The following is a 14,036-nucleotide window of genomic DNA, read 5'->3' as shown; positions in this document are numbered from 1 at the left end:
ATGCCTACGGCTGAAGGAGGGATGGCATTTGGATTATAGCTGGGGTAGGGAGTTGTCTACTGATTCATATTTCGGTTTATCACGCTGAAATCTGACACCCTGAAATAGGCAACTCTCCCCACTCCTTCCATGTTTGATGAACTTTCTGTGCAGGCGCAGGAAGGAAAAACAAAAGTTAAAGCTTTCCTCTCGCACTGTAGCTCTGTGTCAGAACCTGCATCACCCAACTGTTGTGGTTTTCCATTGTATTGCATTTGTTGGGAGTTGGATTGATTTGTTTCTGCCACTGGTAACTAAGGAGGGGGGGTGGCTGTTAATGGTTGTAAGGGGAGTTGGGAAGCAGCTTAACCATATATGGGCAATTTAGACTGGCTTGATTGCCGGCCAGGCAGCTGGGGCCCAAAGAACCAGGAAGAAGCTCGGGGAGGAAGGAGAGAGGTCAACAACAGGTGAAGAGGAGTCACGATGCCAGGCAATAAGGGGAGGGGGGATAAATAGAGGGAGGTTTACCCAAGGCGTTAGTTTTAGCAATGTTCTGTTTACAAGCTACACGTACCACGTAATAAAGAAGTATTTTTCTGAACCAAGCCTGGTTGCGTGAGAATGCTTCAGAATGGGGAGTTGGACATTGTGGACTTGACACTCTGATTCAGACAGAATCCCACCCAATTCCCAGAAAGAGATGTTGAGAGATCATCTTCCAGAACTCCCACGACTTGTCTAGCTCGGTGTTTAATCTGATTTACTCAAGTTGTACTAACCCGGGCATATTGACCACAGAGAAGGAAGAATTTGCCAGCCTGAAAATGTTTCTTTTCTCCCTCAAAATATAAGGCAATACTTTGGTAATCATCATTAGTAGTTTCCTCAGAACCTGGAATAGGAAGGAAACAAAAAGAACATTTCCCTTTTGAGGAAGTAGATTCTAACTTTCTTTCTGTGAAGAAAGACCAAGACTTGCATTCTCTTACACACACCAATTCCATCTCTTCTGCTCTGAAAATACGCTCTTGGTCCTTTTGGAGACGGTGAGAAACGTTTGGGAATGCAGGCAAGAAGGGGAGTCAGCAGTAATCTCCAATGATTATTACAGTAAAGAATGATTCACAACTATGTCACGGCACGTTTTTCTCTTGCAATTTAAACATGTGAAGGAACCACAAGGCTTATCATTTCGATTGTAACATCATAGGTTGCACTGTACTTCCTAACAAAATGTTACACATAATTAAAATTGCCTGCATTTAAAACGTATCCAGTAAATTTGCAACAGCAAAACCATAATGCATTGCAGTCAAGTTAAAAGCTAATTTACTAATAAGAACTGTGAACGGGCAGCATCTGCAACAGACTGCAATGATGCCAAAATGACATCATCACACAAACGTTGTCGGTACATACTTGGCTCTCAATCTCTTATGCAACGACGGCATCCTTGTGCGTGCACTCCAACTGGTTCCTCTTGCTACCCCCCTGCAGAAGCCCACGCTGTGGACCATTATACTAGGATGCGATACTCACTGATGATGTCTGCATAGATCTCCATCTTATTGTGCTGCTGAGCCAGGGAGAAAGCTTCGTTGTTACATTTGGACATCACCAGAAACTGGATGGCAGACCCATAATCACCCAGCTGCAGAAAGAACCTAAGAAGAACAAATGCTTCTTTATTTTTCTAAAAGAAAAGTGAACAGAATCCCAAGGCTTTATGTTCCCAAGCAGTCAAGGTAACAATTCAAAAAAGCAGTCTACGATATTTTAATACAAAAGTAACCTCAATAGAAGAGTTTTCTCATCTCTCTAAACCTATCATCTTTATTATCATTATTAAATCAGTGTAACACCTCTAGAGGTTGTCCAATGCTCCATAATTTAAGACAGACATAACTTGTAGATTATCACTCTATTTTAAAAAACCATGGAATAATCTTGCTCCCAAGGTATGCTGAGAGAATAACTCACAAAATCATTAGGAGCAGAGGCAGCCAGAGTTTCATGGGTTAATTGCTGTTTAGCCTGTAAAAACACCAATCACACATAGTCCAATCATCCCAGGTATATTTCTCAAAATTACCTGCTTAAACATGAATTTAGGCTGCCCTCCCCTAAAGGCATCCCGTGCACAAATATGGCAGCATGTTGCCAAGCATGAAAAATGATGATAAAATCTAACTAAGCTGGTATCAGTTGTGAATGTGTTAGTTGTTCTAAATAATCCTGGCTCTATATTCCGCAGACCATAGGGCTGAATGTTCTCTCCCAGGGGCATCTGCAGGGACATGTCAAAAAAGTCAAGATGGTAGCTGTGACTGTGCGATCAAAGCCCTGCTCCTTTTTGAAGGGCATCGTGATGTAAAAAGGGGTAGGGCTTTCACCATGGGGTCACAGCCACCATCTTGACTTTTTTGACACTCACCCCCCCTCCCCACAGCATACAAGGAGATACACACTTGGAGAAATTCAGTTAACCCTGAAAATTATCCCTGCAACGATGCTAGGAAATCAGCGTTATCAGGCCTTTTCTGGAAAACCACAGTGATGACCTTAGAGAAGCTATGTAATGACAATTACCAAAACATATTTTAAGCACAGGGGATAAAGAAAACATTAGAAAGAAACTCAAACTGACTCCACTTTAACTCCCTGGATATAAGAGGTGGGGAAGGGAGAACACAGACTTTCAACATTCTGTCCCTACAGCCAACATTTATGAAGTAGAGTTCCAGCATTCTTGTGGTATCTGCTTCCTGACTGGGTCTACCTTGATCAGCTGACATTTTTTAGTAACATTCATTATGCACAATTTTTCATTTAGAGGTTCTTTTATATACCTCTAATTTTTAAGAAAGTTTTTTTAAAAAAAATTTTAAACATGGGCCTGATCTTTTTCACTGAAAATACAGAGGAATACCCCAAACAGTATGTTTGAAAGTCAGACTAATTTTAGGGATCTGTACTTATATGCTCACACATTGATCCATTTAATTTGGTTATAATGATAGATCTATTAAATTATTAATTTAATTTGGTTACATTTATAGATCTATTAAATTATTACAGAATTCCAATCTATCACTCAGTTACCTGGCTACCATCTTGGCACCTTCAAGAGACTGTGTTTCCCGCACAATGGTAACAGCTTTTTCTGGATTGTTCAGGTGATCCAAATACAACCGGATAACGTTGTCCCACTGTTTAGCATTTTCATAGGCCAAAACAGCTTCTTTGTATCTAGAAGGACAGATCATCAGAGGTTACTATTATATAAGTGATACTCTTCATCACACTGTGTAGTGATGTAATATCCAGTAACTTGCATTCATCAATAATCACTCCTGTGATGGAAGCTACTGTAAAATCTTATTGGGTGTTATTTTGCAGCTATTCAGACAGCATGTTAAATTAAGGTCTAGTGCAACATGAATAAGCCTCACCTGGGCTTTGCATATTTACCCCCTTTTCTCTTCCAGTACAACAGCAAAGAGTACAGTAGCAAGCAAATGCTTTCCCTTTTGCTTTGGATGAACTACAGCTTGTTGTATCACCTATACCCAGCAAAACATCATTAATCTTGGTTAATGAAGCTGACTGGTTTAAAATACAGACATAATTAATCAAAAGTTAGAGCTTCCAAACTCCTCGTCAGCTGCCTGTCTTCGTAAGCCACATCCAAACACAACAATTAAATTGGCAACAGTGGTTCAGCAAACCACATTTTCCACTCCCTGGTATTCAAATTCTCTTTGAAACTACCTTCTGTGATTCTTTCATGGAAAAAGCAAGAAAGAACAGTAGTTATTCAACAGCATTTAGTCTGTGGATGCTTCTCAGGGCAGAAGTGAGCAATAAACGTATGAACAGTTGACTTAAAACATTTTATCAGAAAAAGAGATATCATTAAATTTCCATTTTGGAACGCTACAGTCTTAGGAGGTAAACACCCCTTCTTATTCACAGCAGTGTCCAGGGGGGTGCGGGACAGCAAGGAAGGTCAGAGTGCCCTTCTTTATACGCGCTGCAATGCTGCCTTCATGCCCAAAGAGGGCAGGGCTTGTGCCACGATGCTGCTCTCAAGATTCTGCTAAAAACAGCAAAAGCCTGTGGGTGTCATTGCTCACACATATAAATCCTGCTGAGCATAGCTAGCCTTATGACCGCAGGTATAAAACACATGCTTGAATGTAACTCTAGGACGGTATACCTGCCATCTGCTTCCTTTGCTTTGGCATACTGAAGATGTATTTTTGGAGAAGACACATGAGGAAGAAGCTCACCAACTTTTGCCCTAAACAATAGGAATAAATTATAATTTATAATTGTAATTAAACAAGTACATTTCTCAGTTTATTTCTGCTATACTCACTCCATCATATCAAGGATGAAGATAATTCGCCTACAAGTCCCAAAACTTTAAAGATGAGCTTGAAGGGAATTGGACATCTTATTCAATAAGGCCCAGGTCCCAGAGATCCTATGAGCAGACTTTTTCCTCCATTCATGGAAGAGGAGAAAAGCAATTTGTTGCTTTATTGCTTCCCCTTGCAATCCTTACTTCCTCAAAAGAAGAGGAGGAAGAGGGGCAGGAGCCTTCAAGGGGAAGCAGGAACAGACCAGTTATCCGTCCCTTCCACTTCCATCAAAAACAGCACCCCTGGATCCCAGCCCCTTTTTTCATGGATCAGGCTACTCTGGGTTGGAGTCAAATCCTCTGTATGCTATGATTAAATAAAAACAGAAGGAAAATTTTGCTTCCTGAACATTTCATGACTATTTCCTTGTCTAAAGAGCTTTACGGCATTTAGCACTAGAAGTGTCTGGCAACACCTGCTTACATCTTGAAAGCCAGAGAGTTGGCTGAATACAGATGGAATTATTACCTTTGCCCTCCATCGTTTTTCAAACTGTATTAAATGATTTAAAACAGCTGGAAAGTGGTAAGCAAAACCAACAAAGCAAATCAAGAGAAATTATGTTACTGTTTTCAATTTGCCTAATTTATGTAGGTCTGGAAACTTAGATTTGTATAGGTGCTGAATTTAGATACTCCTAGACTCTATGAGAAGGCAGGAGGTCAAGTTTACCTATGCATTTGAAAAATACACTGAAGAATTAGCTTCTGCTGAAAGCTAGGCCATTAATCACTTTGTTTACCTATATCCCATCTTACTTGTTGTACAAGAGGTAGCGTTTTAAGGAAAACCTCATGAAGAGGACAGAGAGAAGAAGAAAAGTTGCAAACCTCAAGGTGTCTGATAATGACATTTTATAATAATGCTTAGAACCAACAGCATCCTAAGAACTTGGGGCAATAATGAAGTGCTTGAAACTGCAGTATCTGAAAGATCCTCCCAAGTCCTGAGGTCAACAACTTTCCTCAAAGTCTCAGCAAAAGCTGAGCAATGGCATCTGTCACCAAATGCCCTACCCCAGAAAGACTCAACTGGCACCCACTTTAATGTACCAGGCGTTACTCCAAGAACTTTTTATTTCAATGGGATTTTAAAATTGTACAAAATATTTGGCATCATTGTGTGTCTTGATGCAATAATGCCATGGAACATGCTTGCCTTACGTCAACAGGTATTTATCATGAGTTTTAGAGTTCTTGGATTCAAAACACCTATTTTTAAAGTCATTTTTGCTATAGAGACATTTATTTATTTTATTTTGCATCACCCAGGTAACAAAAGGTATTGAGCAACTGATAAATGGATAAATAAATATGAACAATAAAGCCCCAGTCATGAAACATGGCTAAATCCTTATTTGTCCAGCTCTTTTATCAAATTTTGGAATTCTCCCTCCTCTGAAGATTTATGAAATTTCTTCTATTAGCATTTTTCAGAAGCATGAAAAGACTTTCTTATTTGGGCCAGGACTTAGTGACAGAAGTTACTCCAGTTTTATATCTGGAACTTCTCCAGAGCTTCTAGGATAAAAATAAATGGGAAAAAAATGAAATAAAGTGCTCCAATACCACTTATTCAACTTCTGAGCCTGTAAAATCTCTGTAATTGCATTACATGACACAAGAGAATTAGTATATTATAAAGTATTTAGTGGTCTGAAAGGCAAATAACAATGGAGAGGATATGCCAGTTTAATAGTCCTGAGAGTCAGCAAACCTTCACTACTTAATTTGCCATCTGCAATTATATAGTTACACTTACCAGTTTTTGCAACGTATGTATACTGATGCTGCTTTGTCAAAATATTGTCCTTTTTCATAAAGCTGGGCAGCTTCTGAAAATTGCTGAGATAAAAAATGGTACAGGTGTTCAGCTTAGAGCAATTCGCTTTGCGAATATTTTCTTTATATATTACCATGTATTAGCTACCTTCATGCTCTCCAGAATAGCTCCACAATCTTTCTTTAATATTCTGCTGGGATGCTTGATGGCCTGGTTAATACCACGCCGAATGTCCCCCATGCGAATGGACATCTGTGCCACTCCGGCTAGGCATGCCTCATCATGTTCTTGGAACTGACAATCAAAAGTAACACATTAAATGGCAACAAAGCAAAAAGCACAATAAAAAAGTCCTATAAAATATAGAGCCATATTCACCAGTTACTACTTTGGAAATATGAAAAATCAGCACTTATTCTGTTAAGAATTGTACACTATATTTCACCTATAAAGTATGTATTTGTTCAAGTATATTTGTTCAAACTGCATATAAACAATATCAATTCTGAAATAAACCTACTAAAGGAAAAACGTTTTGTTTCTCATGCCAAGAGTTCTCAACAAATCAACTATCCTAAAAATCACCCTTTGTAAAAATAGTTATACAAAGTACAGTTGAATCTACATAAGCAAGAAAAAACTAGTCTTCTGCGCCAAATGGTGCTATGGTGTTTAAGTAAAAAAATCAGGAATAAATAAGATTTTATACATTTGTAAATATCTGGCATGGTTTCCTTTAATATTCACAATGATATTCAACTGACCAAAAGCTTTTCTAATATTTCCAAGGCACAATAAATTTTTAAATTATTTAAGATTTTAAACCATAAAGTTAATATAATTAGATATGTGAACACCCACTCTAAAACCATCACCAAGAGTGTATTTATTACCTTATTGTTGCCTGTAATTCCTTTTTCATAATGTGCCAAAGCATTCACATAATCACCCCTAAAATTAAAAGTCAACCATATTTAGAATCTTATCAAATATTATAGAATGAAGAAGACATTTAAAGAGATTCCAAGTGGAGGGCTTTGGAAGTCCCAGGTGATAACAATAAAACCTGGAAGGTGGTATTGATCTGTATGTAGTCTGTGGCTTGAAGTAGGAAGGACATAACAGACCAAATAATTGACTGTTGCATCACATGTAAATGTAATGTATATGCCTATCCCCCTTTTGGTATAACAAACAGATATTAAGGGAGCCTGATGTCTGAATACAGTCTCAGGATATTTTTCTGGCATTTGTGATCGTCACAGACATACATGAGATGTGGTGCTGGCTACCAGGTAGGCTGGCTTCAAAAAAGGGTTGGATCAATTCAAGGAAATCATGAGGATCAATGGCTGTTAGCCTTGATGGCAGCGTGACTACCTATGAAGGCCATCTGCTGGGAGATTGGTGGGCTTCCTTGTGCAGTCGGTTGGCCACTGTGAGAACAGACTGCTGGACTAGATGGGCCAGGGCACGGCTTACTTATATTCTTATACATATTCTATTTCCCTGGAACTCCATGGGCTGAATATGTCTTACAGGATAGCAGTTTATTTTTAGAAAACCCAAGGGAAGTCTTATTTCCATTACTAGGGGTTGATAAACTTACCAAGAGAATATCATGAAAAGAAGGGTGCAAAAGCTCTTACATTTCTGTGTCAAACCAGCAACCACGGGGAAAAAAGTGTCTAATTAGGAAAACTGATGGAAATACTCTTTGCTGTTCATGAATCTGTTATGACTAATTTTCCATAAACGTACAGCAAGCTAGCCAAACAAACAAATCAATAGAAGAGAATATGAGTAGCTCAGGGTTGAACTGTGGAGTCCTTGGGGTTCTCTGAGCTTGGTTGTGCCAGCTATAAACCCAGGTTGCAAGACTGAACAGTGGTTTCAGTCCACATCTTACTCATGGAGTTTCTATCTATAATCCAGCAATATTATTCTCATTGAGTATTGTTACTAGGCAAAAACTGGGATGATAAGCATCATGACCCATGTCCAATGCCACAGCAGAGACTCTATCAGGTGTAACCATAAAGTTGTGACCATGTGAATTCATTTCAGTCAATGCACTGCTCTTTCCTCAGCACTTGCATGCAACCCCACCAGCAAGCACTGTGTACTTAGATAAACTGCTGAACTAGAGTTATCACTGAAAAATAATAATTTGAAAAATGTTACTGCGTCCTTAAGAGACCCATCTGTATCTGAAAGCATACCCAAACATACTATAAACACCACTTTATAGTATATGTAATACATTTCTCTAGAAGAGAAAGCAAGAACAGTAGGACTATTTGATGCTCTTATAAGATTCTCCTGAGAGTCAATTTATGCCTTTCTCCATTCTACTTTCAGTAAATAACCTAGTTTAGAAACGGCTTTAATTGCTTTTCAAAAACTGCTTAGAGCTTTACTTTTCTCTCAGGATTAGTAGGATAAATGCTCCATCACCCTCCATTGTTTCTGGATGAAGCTCAGGTAATGCTTGTTTTAGAACACCTTTCACCAACTTTGGTTGGTTCTATATTGGGCCTTTAACTTTAATGACTAAAGGTCAAATATAGAACCAACTAAAGTCCTAGACAAGCTCAAACCTCTTTAAAGACCACCACCTTCATCCAGGTCTTCCAGGCAATGGAGATCCTACTCTCTTGTCTATCTCTAATAAATAATCTATTTGCAGGAATCAGGACCCATGCATTGCCTCAGCCATGACACCATAAAGATGTTAAATGGATGCTAAAGATCTAATGCAAGGCACTTTATAATGGATTCTAAGTTACAATTAATTAATTAAACAGTTTAGCTAACAAATTTGTATTTATCAAATGTGTTTAGTGCATTTAAGAGACAACGTACGTGAATTCCAGCTGCACAGCGTACTCCTTTGATATGAAGGGTATGTGATCTGGTGCCAAACGTTTAGCTAGCTGAAGTGCACTATCCCAGTGTTGCAAATCTTTTCTCATCTAATATCAGAAATAGTACAGATTTCAACAAATTACAATTACCTTTCCCAAAGCAGTACGGTATATTTAAAAAAGAAAAAAAATAGCATCTAGTGAAATATTAGGTGGTTTAAGCATTTACCTCAAGTGCAGCAGCAGGACAAGAAGATGCCAGATATAAATCCTGAGCTAAATTAAAGTTATTGGTGTACATGGCAAGATGTCCTGCTAAAAGACTGTGATCTTCTATGCCCTGAGAAAGAAGACATGGGCGTCTGTAAGATTTTTAAAATTTTCAATTAAAGCAAATGCAGCTGCGTGTGTACTGTTGTTGTTACATAGAAGTCAAAACAACTGATGAAACAGAGAAACTTGTATCTCTGTCTTAGATGTAAAGTGAGGAAATGTGCTGTATGAGAGCGATGGACTGAATCTGTATCTGGTGCATGTCTTTCACCTATTAACAAGTGGGTTAAAACTGGAGAGATGTATAGGGCAACGGAAACCCTATGCATGCAGGGAATCCTCAATGTAGTATTCTGAGAACGTTTGAGCTTTGTTAAGATGTACGTATTTTCAGTACAATGTCTCCATTCTGGGATTATTTTTCCTGCTCAATTATCTGCTAATGAAGTTTTTTCAAAATATTAAAGTTGTACTTCGCACTTGGCCTGAGCAGTAAAGTGGCTCAGGGCCATCGTAATCCCATACCATTTATAAATTTAAAAAACTGAACCGTAATAGTTGAACGCATAAATCTGTACCTTTATTTGTTCTAATGACATGACCATTCCAACATTTTTGATCGTCCTATATACCCGTATTGCAAATTCTAATTCCATGTGATGTAAGCAGGCTCTGGCTACCTCGTTCCAGCTTGACTGATTGTTCAAACGTTTGCATATCTCCCAAGCCTCTGAAAATCTGGGTCAGACAACATTAAAAGTAAAAATGATACTAAGCCTGCCTTCTATATGTTTGAAAATATTCCATAATCAATTGGTAACTCACCTTTTCAAAATTAAAGTCTGAGTTAGCATTTGTTTCAGCTCATTACACCCCAGGTCTTTCAAAGTGCCAAGGAAGCTATGAGTATTAAGGAGGATATTGCTGGTTTTCCCACTGTGGGTCTGACAGGTTAACTCTCCGTTATATAAGAGCAACGGTTTATGTGCATAAGGAACTTTGGTAGCTCCTGCCAAGATCACCTTAGACCCTAAAAGAGAAAATTAGTTAAATTTGCTGTTCACATCAGATTACATCAGCACTAAATTGCTATAATCATGAGAAAAAAGTGCATTATTTTCAGTTTCTTACAACTAGTCTTTACAAAACTCTATGGTAAACACACACACACACACAATGTAAAAGGTCCTTAATGTCTAAGAATCAGTCAGGAATGAAAACCAAATATATATAAATACTGCTCTATTGCCAAAATATATATATATAGACCTGAGTCCAGTCATGGTTGTTTATAAACTATGATTGATAATGTGTAAACCTAGCCCCATGGTTTAGCATAATGTGTGAGTCACCCTAAAAGGAGACCCTGACACCAGGAGGCCCCATGTGACTATCTATGTTTTTATTGGGACTCTCACATGATGTTATTCTACTGGGTTCAGACCCTCCACCCTTAAGCTCTAAGAGCAGAGAGATACAAATATTATATTATGTCATGCCCCCATGTATGTGGTTTTTACGCTCCCCCTCTGTAACCCCACCCCTGTTATCTCCCCCCAATAAAAAAGCCCATGCTTTATTCCTAAAATTCTGAGCATCCTGTGGATGGAGTTCTCCACAACTTAACAAGTAATAAATACTTATTAAACATAAGATCAGAAATTTTATAGTTCCTCACTGTCACATATAATAACATTATTATGATCAACAAGATATACAAAATAGCATCTTAGGGTTTGTTTGTTTTTCTCATTCTTGCGCTCTTTCTGTCTTCCTGCCAATCATAAACATTAAAGCTATGAATTGGTAATTTCTTGTTTCCTTATATTGCTCTATAAAATTCTAAGATCATAACTGGAATAATAAAACACCTGCAATACCTTGTATGGTATCATTATGAAATACATAAGTGTATATTTTGTCATCATCATAGGCAACGAATACACCCTTATCCAGTGGCCAGTTTTCCCACAGAATGCTCTTGATGGTTGGTTGGAAATTTGGAATTTCAATGGCAATATCAGTTATCTACAAAAGACAGCAGCACAAAATTAGCTAGTAAATAAAGCCAACCAGAACAGGGTGAATTTTCTATTATGTGCTATATGACTGCTTTTGGAGGAATAAGATGGGTATATCTCTCTTCCATTTCTGAGTTAACAAACATAACAGGTGCTTGTCAAAGAATTAGGAAAATATTAATCTCAGTTTACAGAACTAAATAAAAATCCACTGGTCACAATACAACAGAAACACAGACATCTTCAACAGATATAAAACAGGGTTGTTTAAACAGGGTAACATGTTAAGTGAGTGAGAAAATACTAATGAGACAAAATGAAAATATATACTGTAGATAGATAGATAGATAGATAGATAGATAGATAGATAGATAGATAGATAGATAGATATTGGTAAATTAATTTTGAATTCAGGACAAACAAAACTTCTGCAAATTAAAGGATTAATCTAAATCTGGTGTTAATGATATCAGATAACATCCTATCCATAGAACTAGTATGGAAAAGGATCTTAAAACAGTATTTGAGAGAGAAAGCTAGTTGCAATTTAAGGGAAAACAGAATTTGTCTGAAGACCATTAAAACTGGAATTACACATTTATAACTTTATAGAAAATGAATAAGTTATATTAAAGAGTTTTGGATTTCCCCCCATCCCCCGACCCTATACACATGCACTGTGAATGGGAGAAGTGATTTTATTTTTGTAAAAGAGATAAATGTACTTTCAAATATATTTGCATTTAGTTTTAGATCTATCATAAATCTATTTTTATAACTTTTCATTGTTAATCTCAAATGCCTTTCCACATAGTTATATTAACTGTAAACAGATGTATTCTATGTGAAGTGCATTTTGACCTTACAAACCATATTCCAACCTATAACCATAAGCATGATTTTTGAAAGAGATTTAGAAATAGTTCTTTTTTTACAGTTTAATAATTTCCCTAATAAAGAAATCTGCTTTGTTACTGTTAACCAATATAGTCCCTTTATTTAACTCCTCCTTCTTTCTATTACCATGGGCATCTATGGTATGTCATGGTCATTTTGCTGCATTATCTATCTACTCTAATATCCAAAGAATCATTGAAAGTTTTCTATCAGTTTCACATGTATGCATACCAGCAGTACTGTATATAGGTTATTAAGGAATAACTAAGTAATGAGATATCACTGAAATTGACAAAGATTTTCCATACACTGTTTCCCTAGAGACCAGAAGAATGAACACTGAAGAAAATGGCAGTGGGCAGAAGAACAGAGAAGGCAGGTAATAGAAAAAAGGGGACTGAACTGTCACTAACCATGACAAGGTGGAATTGCATCTGAAATTAAACACATTATAGATCAGTATTCAGAACCAGAAAATACAGTGGGGCAAAGAAGTATTTAGTCAGCCACCAATTGTGCAAGTTCTCCCACTTAAAAAGATGAGAGAGGCCTGTAATTTTCATCATAGGTATACCTCAACTATGAGAGACAAAATGAGAAAAAAAAAAAATCCAGAAAATCACATTGTCTGATTTTTAAAGAATTTATTTGCAAATCATGGTGGAAAATAAGTATTTGGTCACCTACAAACAAGCAAGATGTCTGGCTCTCACAGACCTGTAACCACTTCTTTAAGAGGCTCCTCTGTCCTCCACTCGTTACCTGTAGTAATGGCACCTGTTTGACCTTGTTATCAGTATAAAAGACACCTGTCCACAACCTCAAACAGTCACACTCCAGACTCCACTATGGCCAAGACCAAAGAGCTGTTGAAGGACACCAGAAACAAAATTGTAGACCTGCACCAGGCTGGGAAGACTGAATCTGCAATAGGCAAGCAGCTTGGTGTGAAGAAATCAACTGTGGGAGCAATAATTAGAAAATGGAAGACATACAAGACCACTGATAATCTCCCTTGATCTGGGGCTCCATGCAAGATCTCACCCTGTGGGGTCAAAATGATCAGAAGAACGGTGAGCAAAAATCCCAGAACCACACGGGGGGACCTAGTGAATGACCTGCAGAGAGCTGGGACCAAAGTAACAAAGGCTACCATCAGTAACACACTATGCCGCCAGGGACTCAAATCCTGCAGTGCCAGATGTGTCCCCCTGCTTAAGCCAGTACATGTCCGGGCCCGTCTGAAGTTTGCTAGAGAGCATTTGGATGATCCAGAAGAGGATTGGGAGAATGTCGTATGGTCAGATGAAACCAAAGTAGAACGTTTTGGTCTAAACTCAACTCGTTGTGTTTGGAGGAGAGAGAATGCTGAGTTGCATCCAAAGAACACCATACCTACTGTGAAGCATGGGGGTGGAAACATCATGCTTTGGGGCTGTTTTTCTGCAAAGGGACCAGGACGACTGATCCGTGTAAAGGAAAGAATGAATGGGGCCATGTATCGTGAGATTTTGAGTGAACACCTCCTTCCATCAGCAAGGGCATTGAAGATGAAACGTGGCTGGGTCTTTCAGCATGACAATGATCCCAAACACACCGCCCGGGCAACGAAGGAGTGGCTTCGTAAGAAGCATTTCAAGGTCCTGGAGTGGCCTAGCCAGTCTCCAGATCTCAACCCCATGGAAAACCTTGGGAGGGAGTTGAAAGTCCGTGTTGCCCAGCGACAGCCCCAAAACATCACTGCTCTAGAGGAGATCTGCATGGAGGAATGGGCCAAAATACCAGCA

General features: G+C 38.3%; 1 protein-coding gene across 2 annotated transcripts in view; it reads right to left on the bottom strand.

Annotated features, from left to right (window-relative positions):
* Positions 1-14,036, bottom strand: part of WDR19 (WD repeat domain 19) — a 55,619-nt gene that overhangs the window by 14,631 nt on the left and 26,952 nt on the right. For both annotated transcript variants that reach the window (XM_088131165.1, XM_088131167.1), the window contains 12 exons: positions 11,212-11,359; positions 10,157-10,361; positions 9,910-10,069; positions 9,288-9,398; positions 9,057-9,166; positions 7,085-7,142; positions 6,339-6,485; positions 6,171-6,253; positions 4,202-4,285; positions 3,085-3,231; positions 1,522-1,646; positions 762-874 (listed from right to left, as the gene is read on the bottom strand). In XM_088131165.1, coding sequence (XP_087987291.1) covers positions 762-874; positions 1,522-1,646; positions 3,085-3,231; positions 4,202-4,285; positions 6,171-6,253; positions 6,339-6,485; positions 7,085-7,142; positions 9,057-9,166; positions 9,288-9,398; positions 9,910-10,069; positions 10,157-10,361; positions 11,212-11,359 — 1,491 coding nt within the window. The remainder of the gene's footprint in view (positions 1-761; positions 875-1,521; positions 1,647-3,084; positions 3,232-4,201; positions 4,286-6,170; positions 6,254-6,338; positions 6,486-7,084; positions 7,143-9,056; positions 9,167-9,287; positions 9,399-9,909; positions 10,070-10,156; positions 10,362-11,211; positions 11,360-14,036) is intronic.

Source organism: Python bivittatus, unplaced genomic scaffold (genome assembly GCF_059951505.1).
Source record: "Python bivittatus isolate LINGU-HERP-01145 unplaced genomic scaffold, Pbiv_v1 ctg000970_np1212, whole genome shotgun sequence".
NCBI classification, from domain to species: domain Eukaryota; kingdom Metazoa; phylum Chordata; class Lepidosauria; order Squamata; family Pythonidae; genus Python; species Python bivittatus.
The sequence above is the reverse complement of the archived record's forward strand: the minus strand, read 5'-3'. Positions and strand labels throughout refer to the sequence as shown.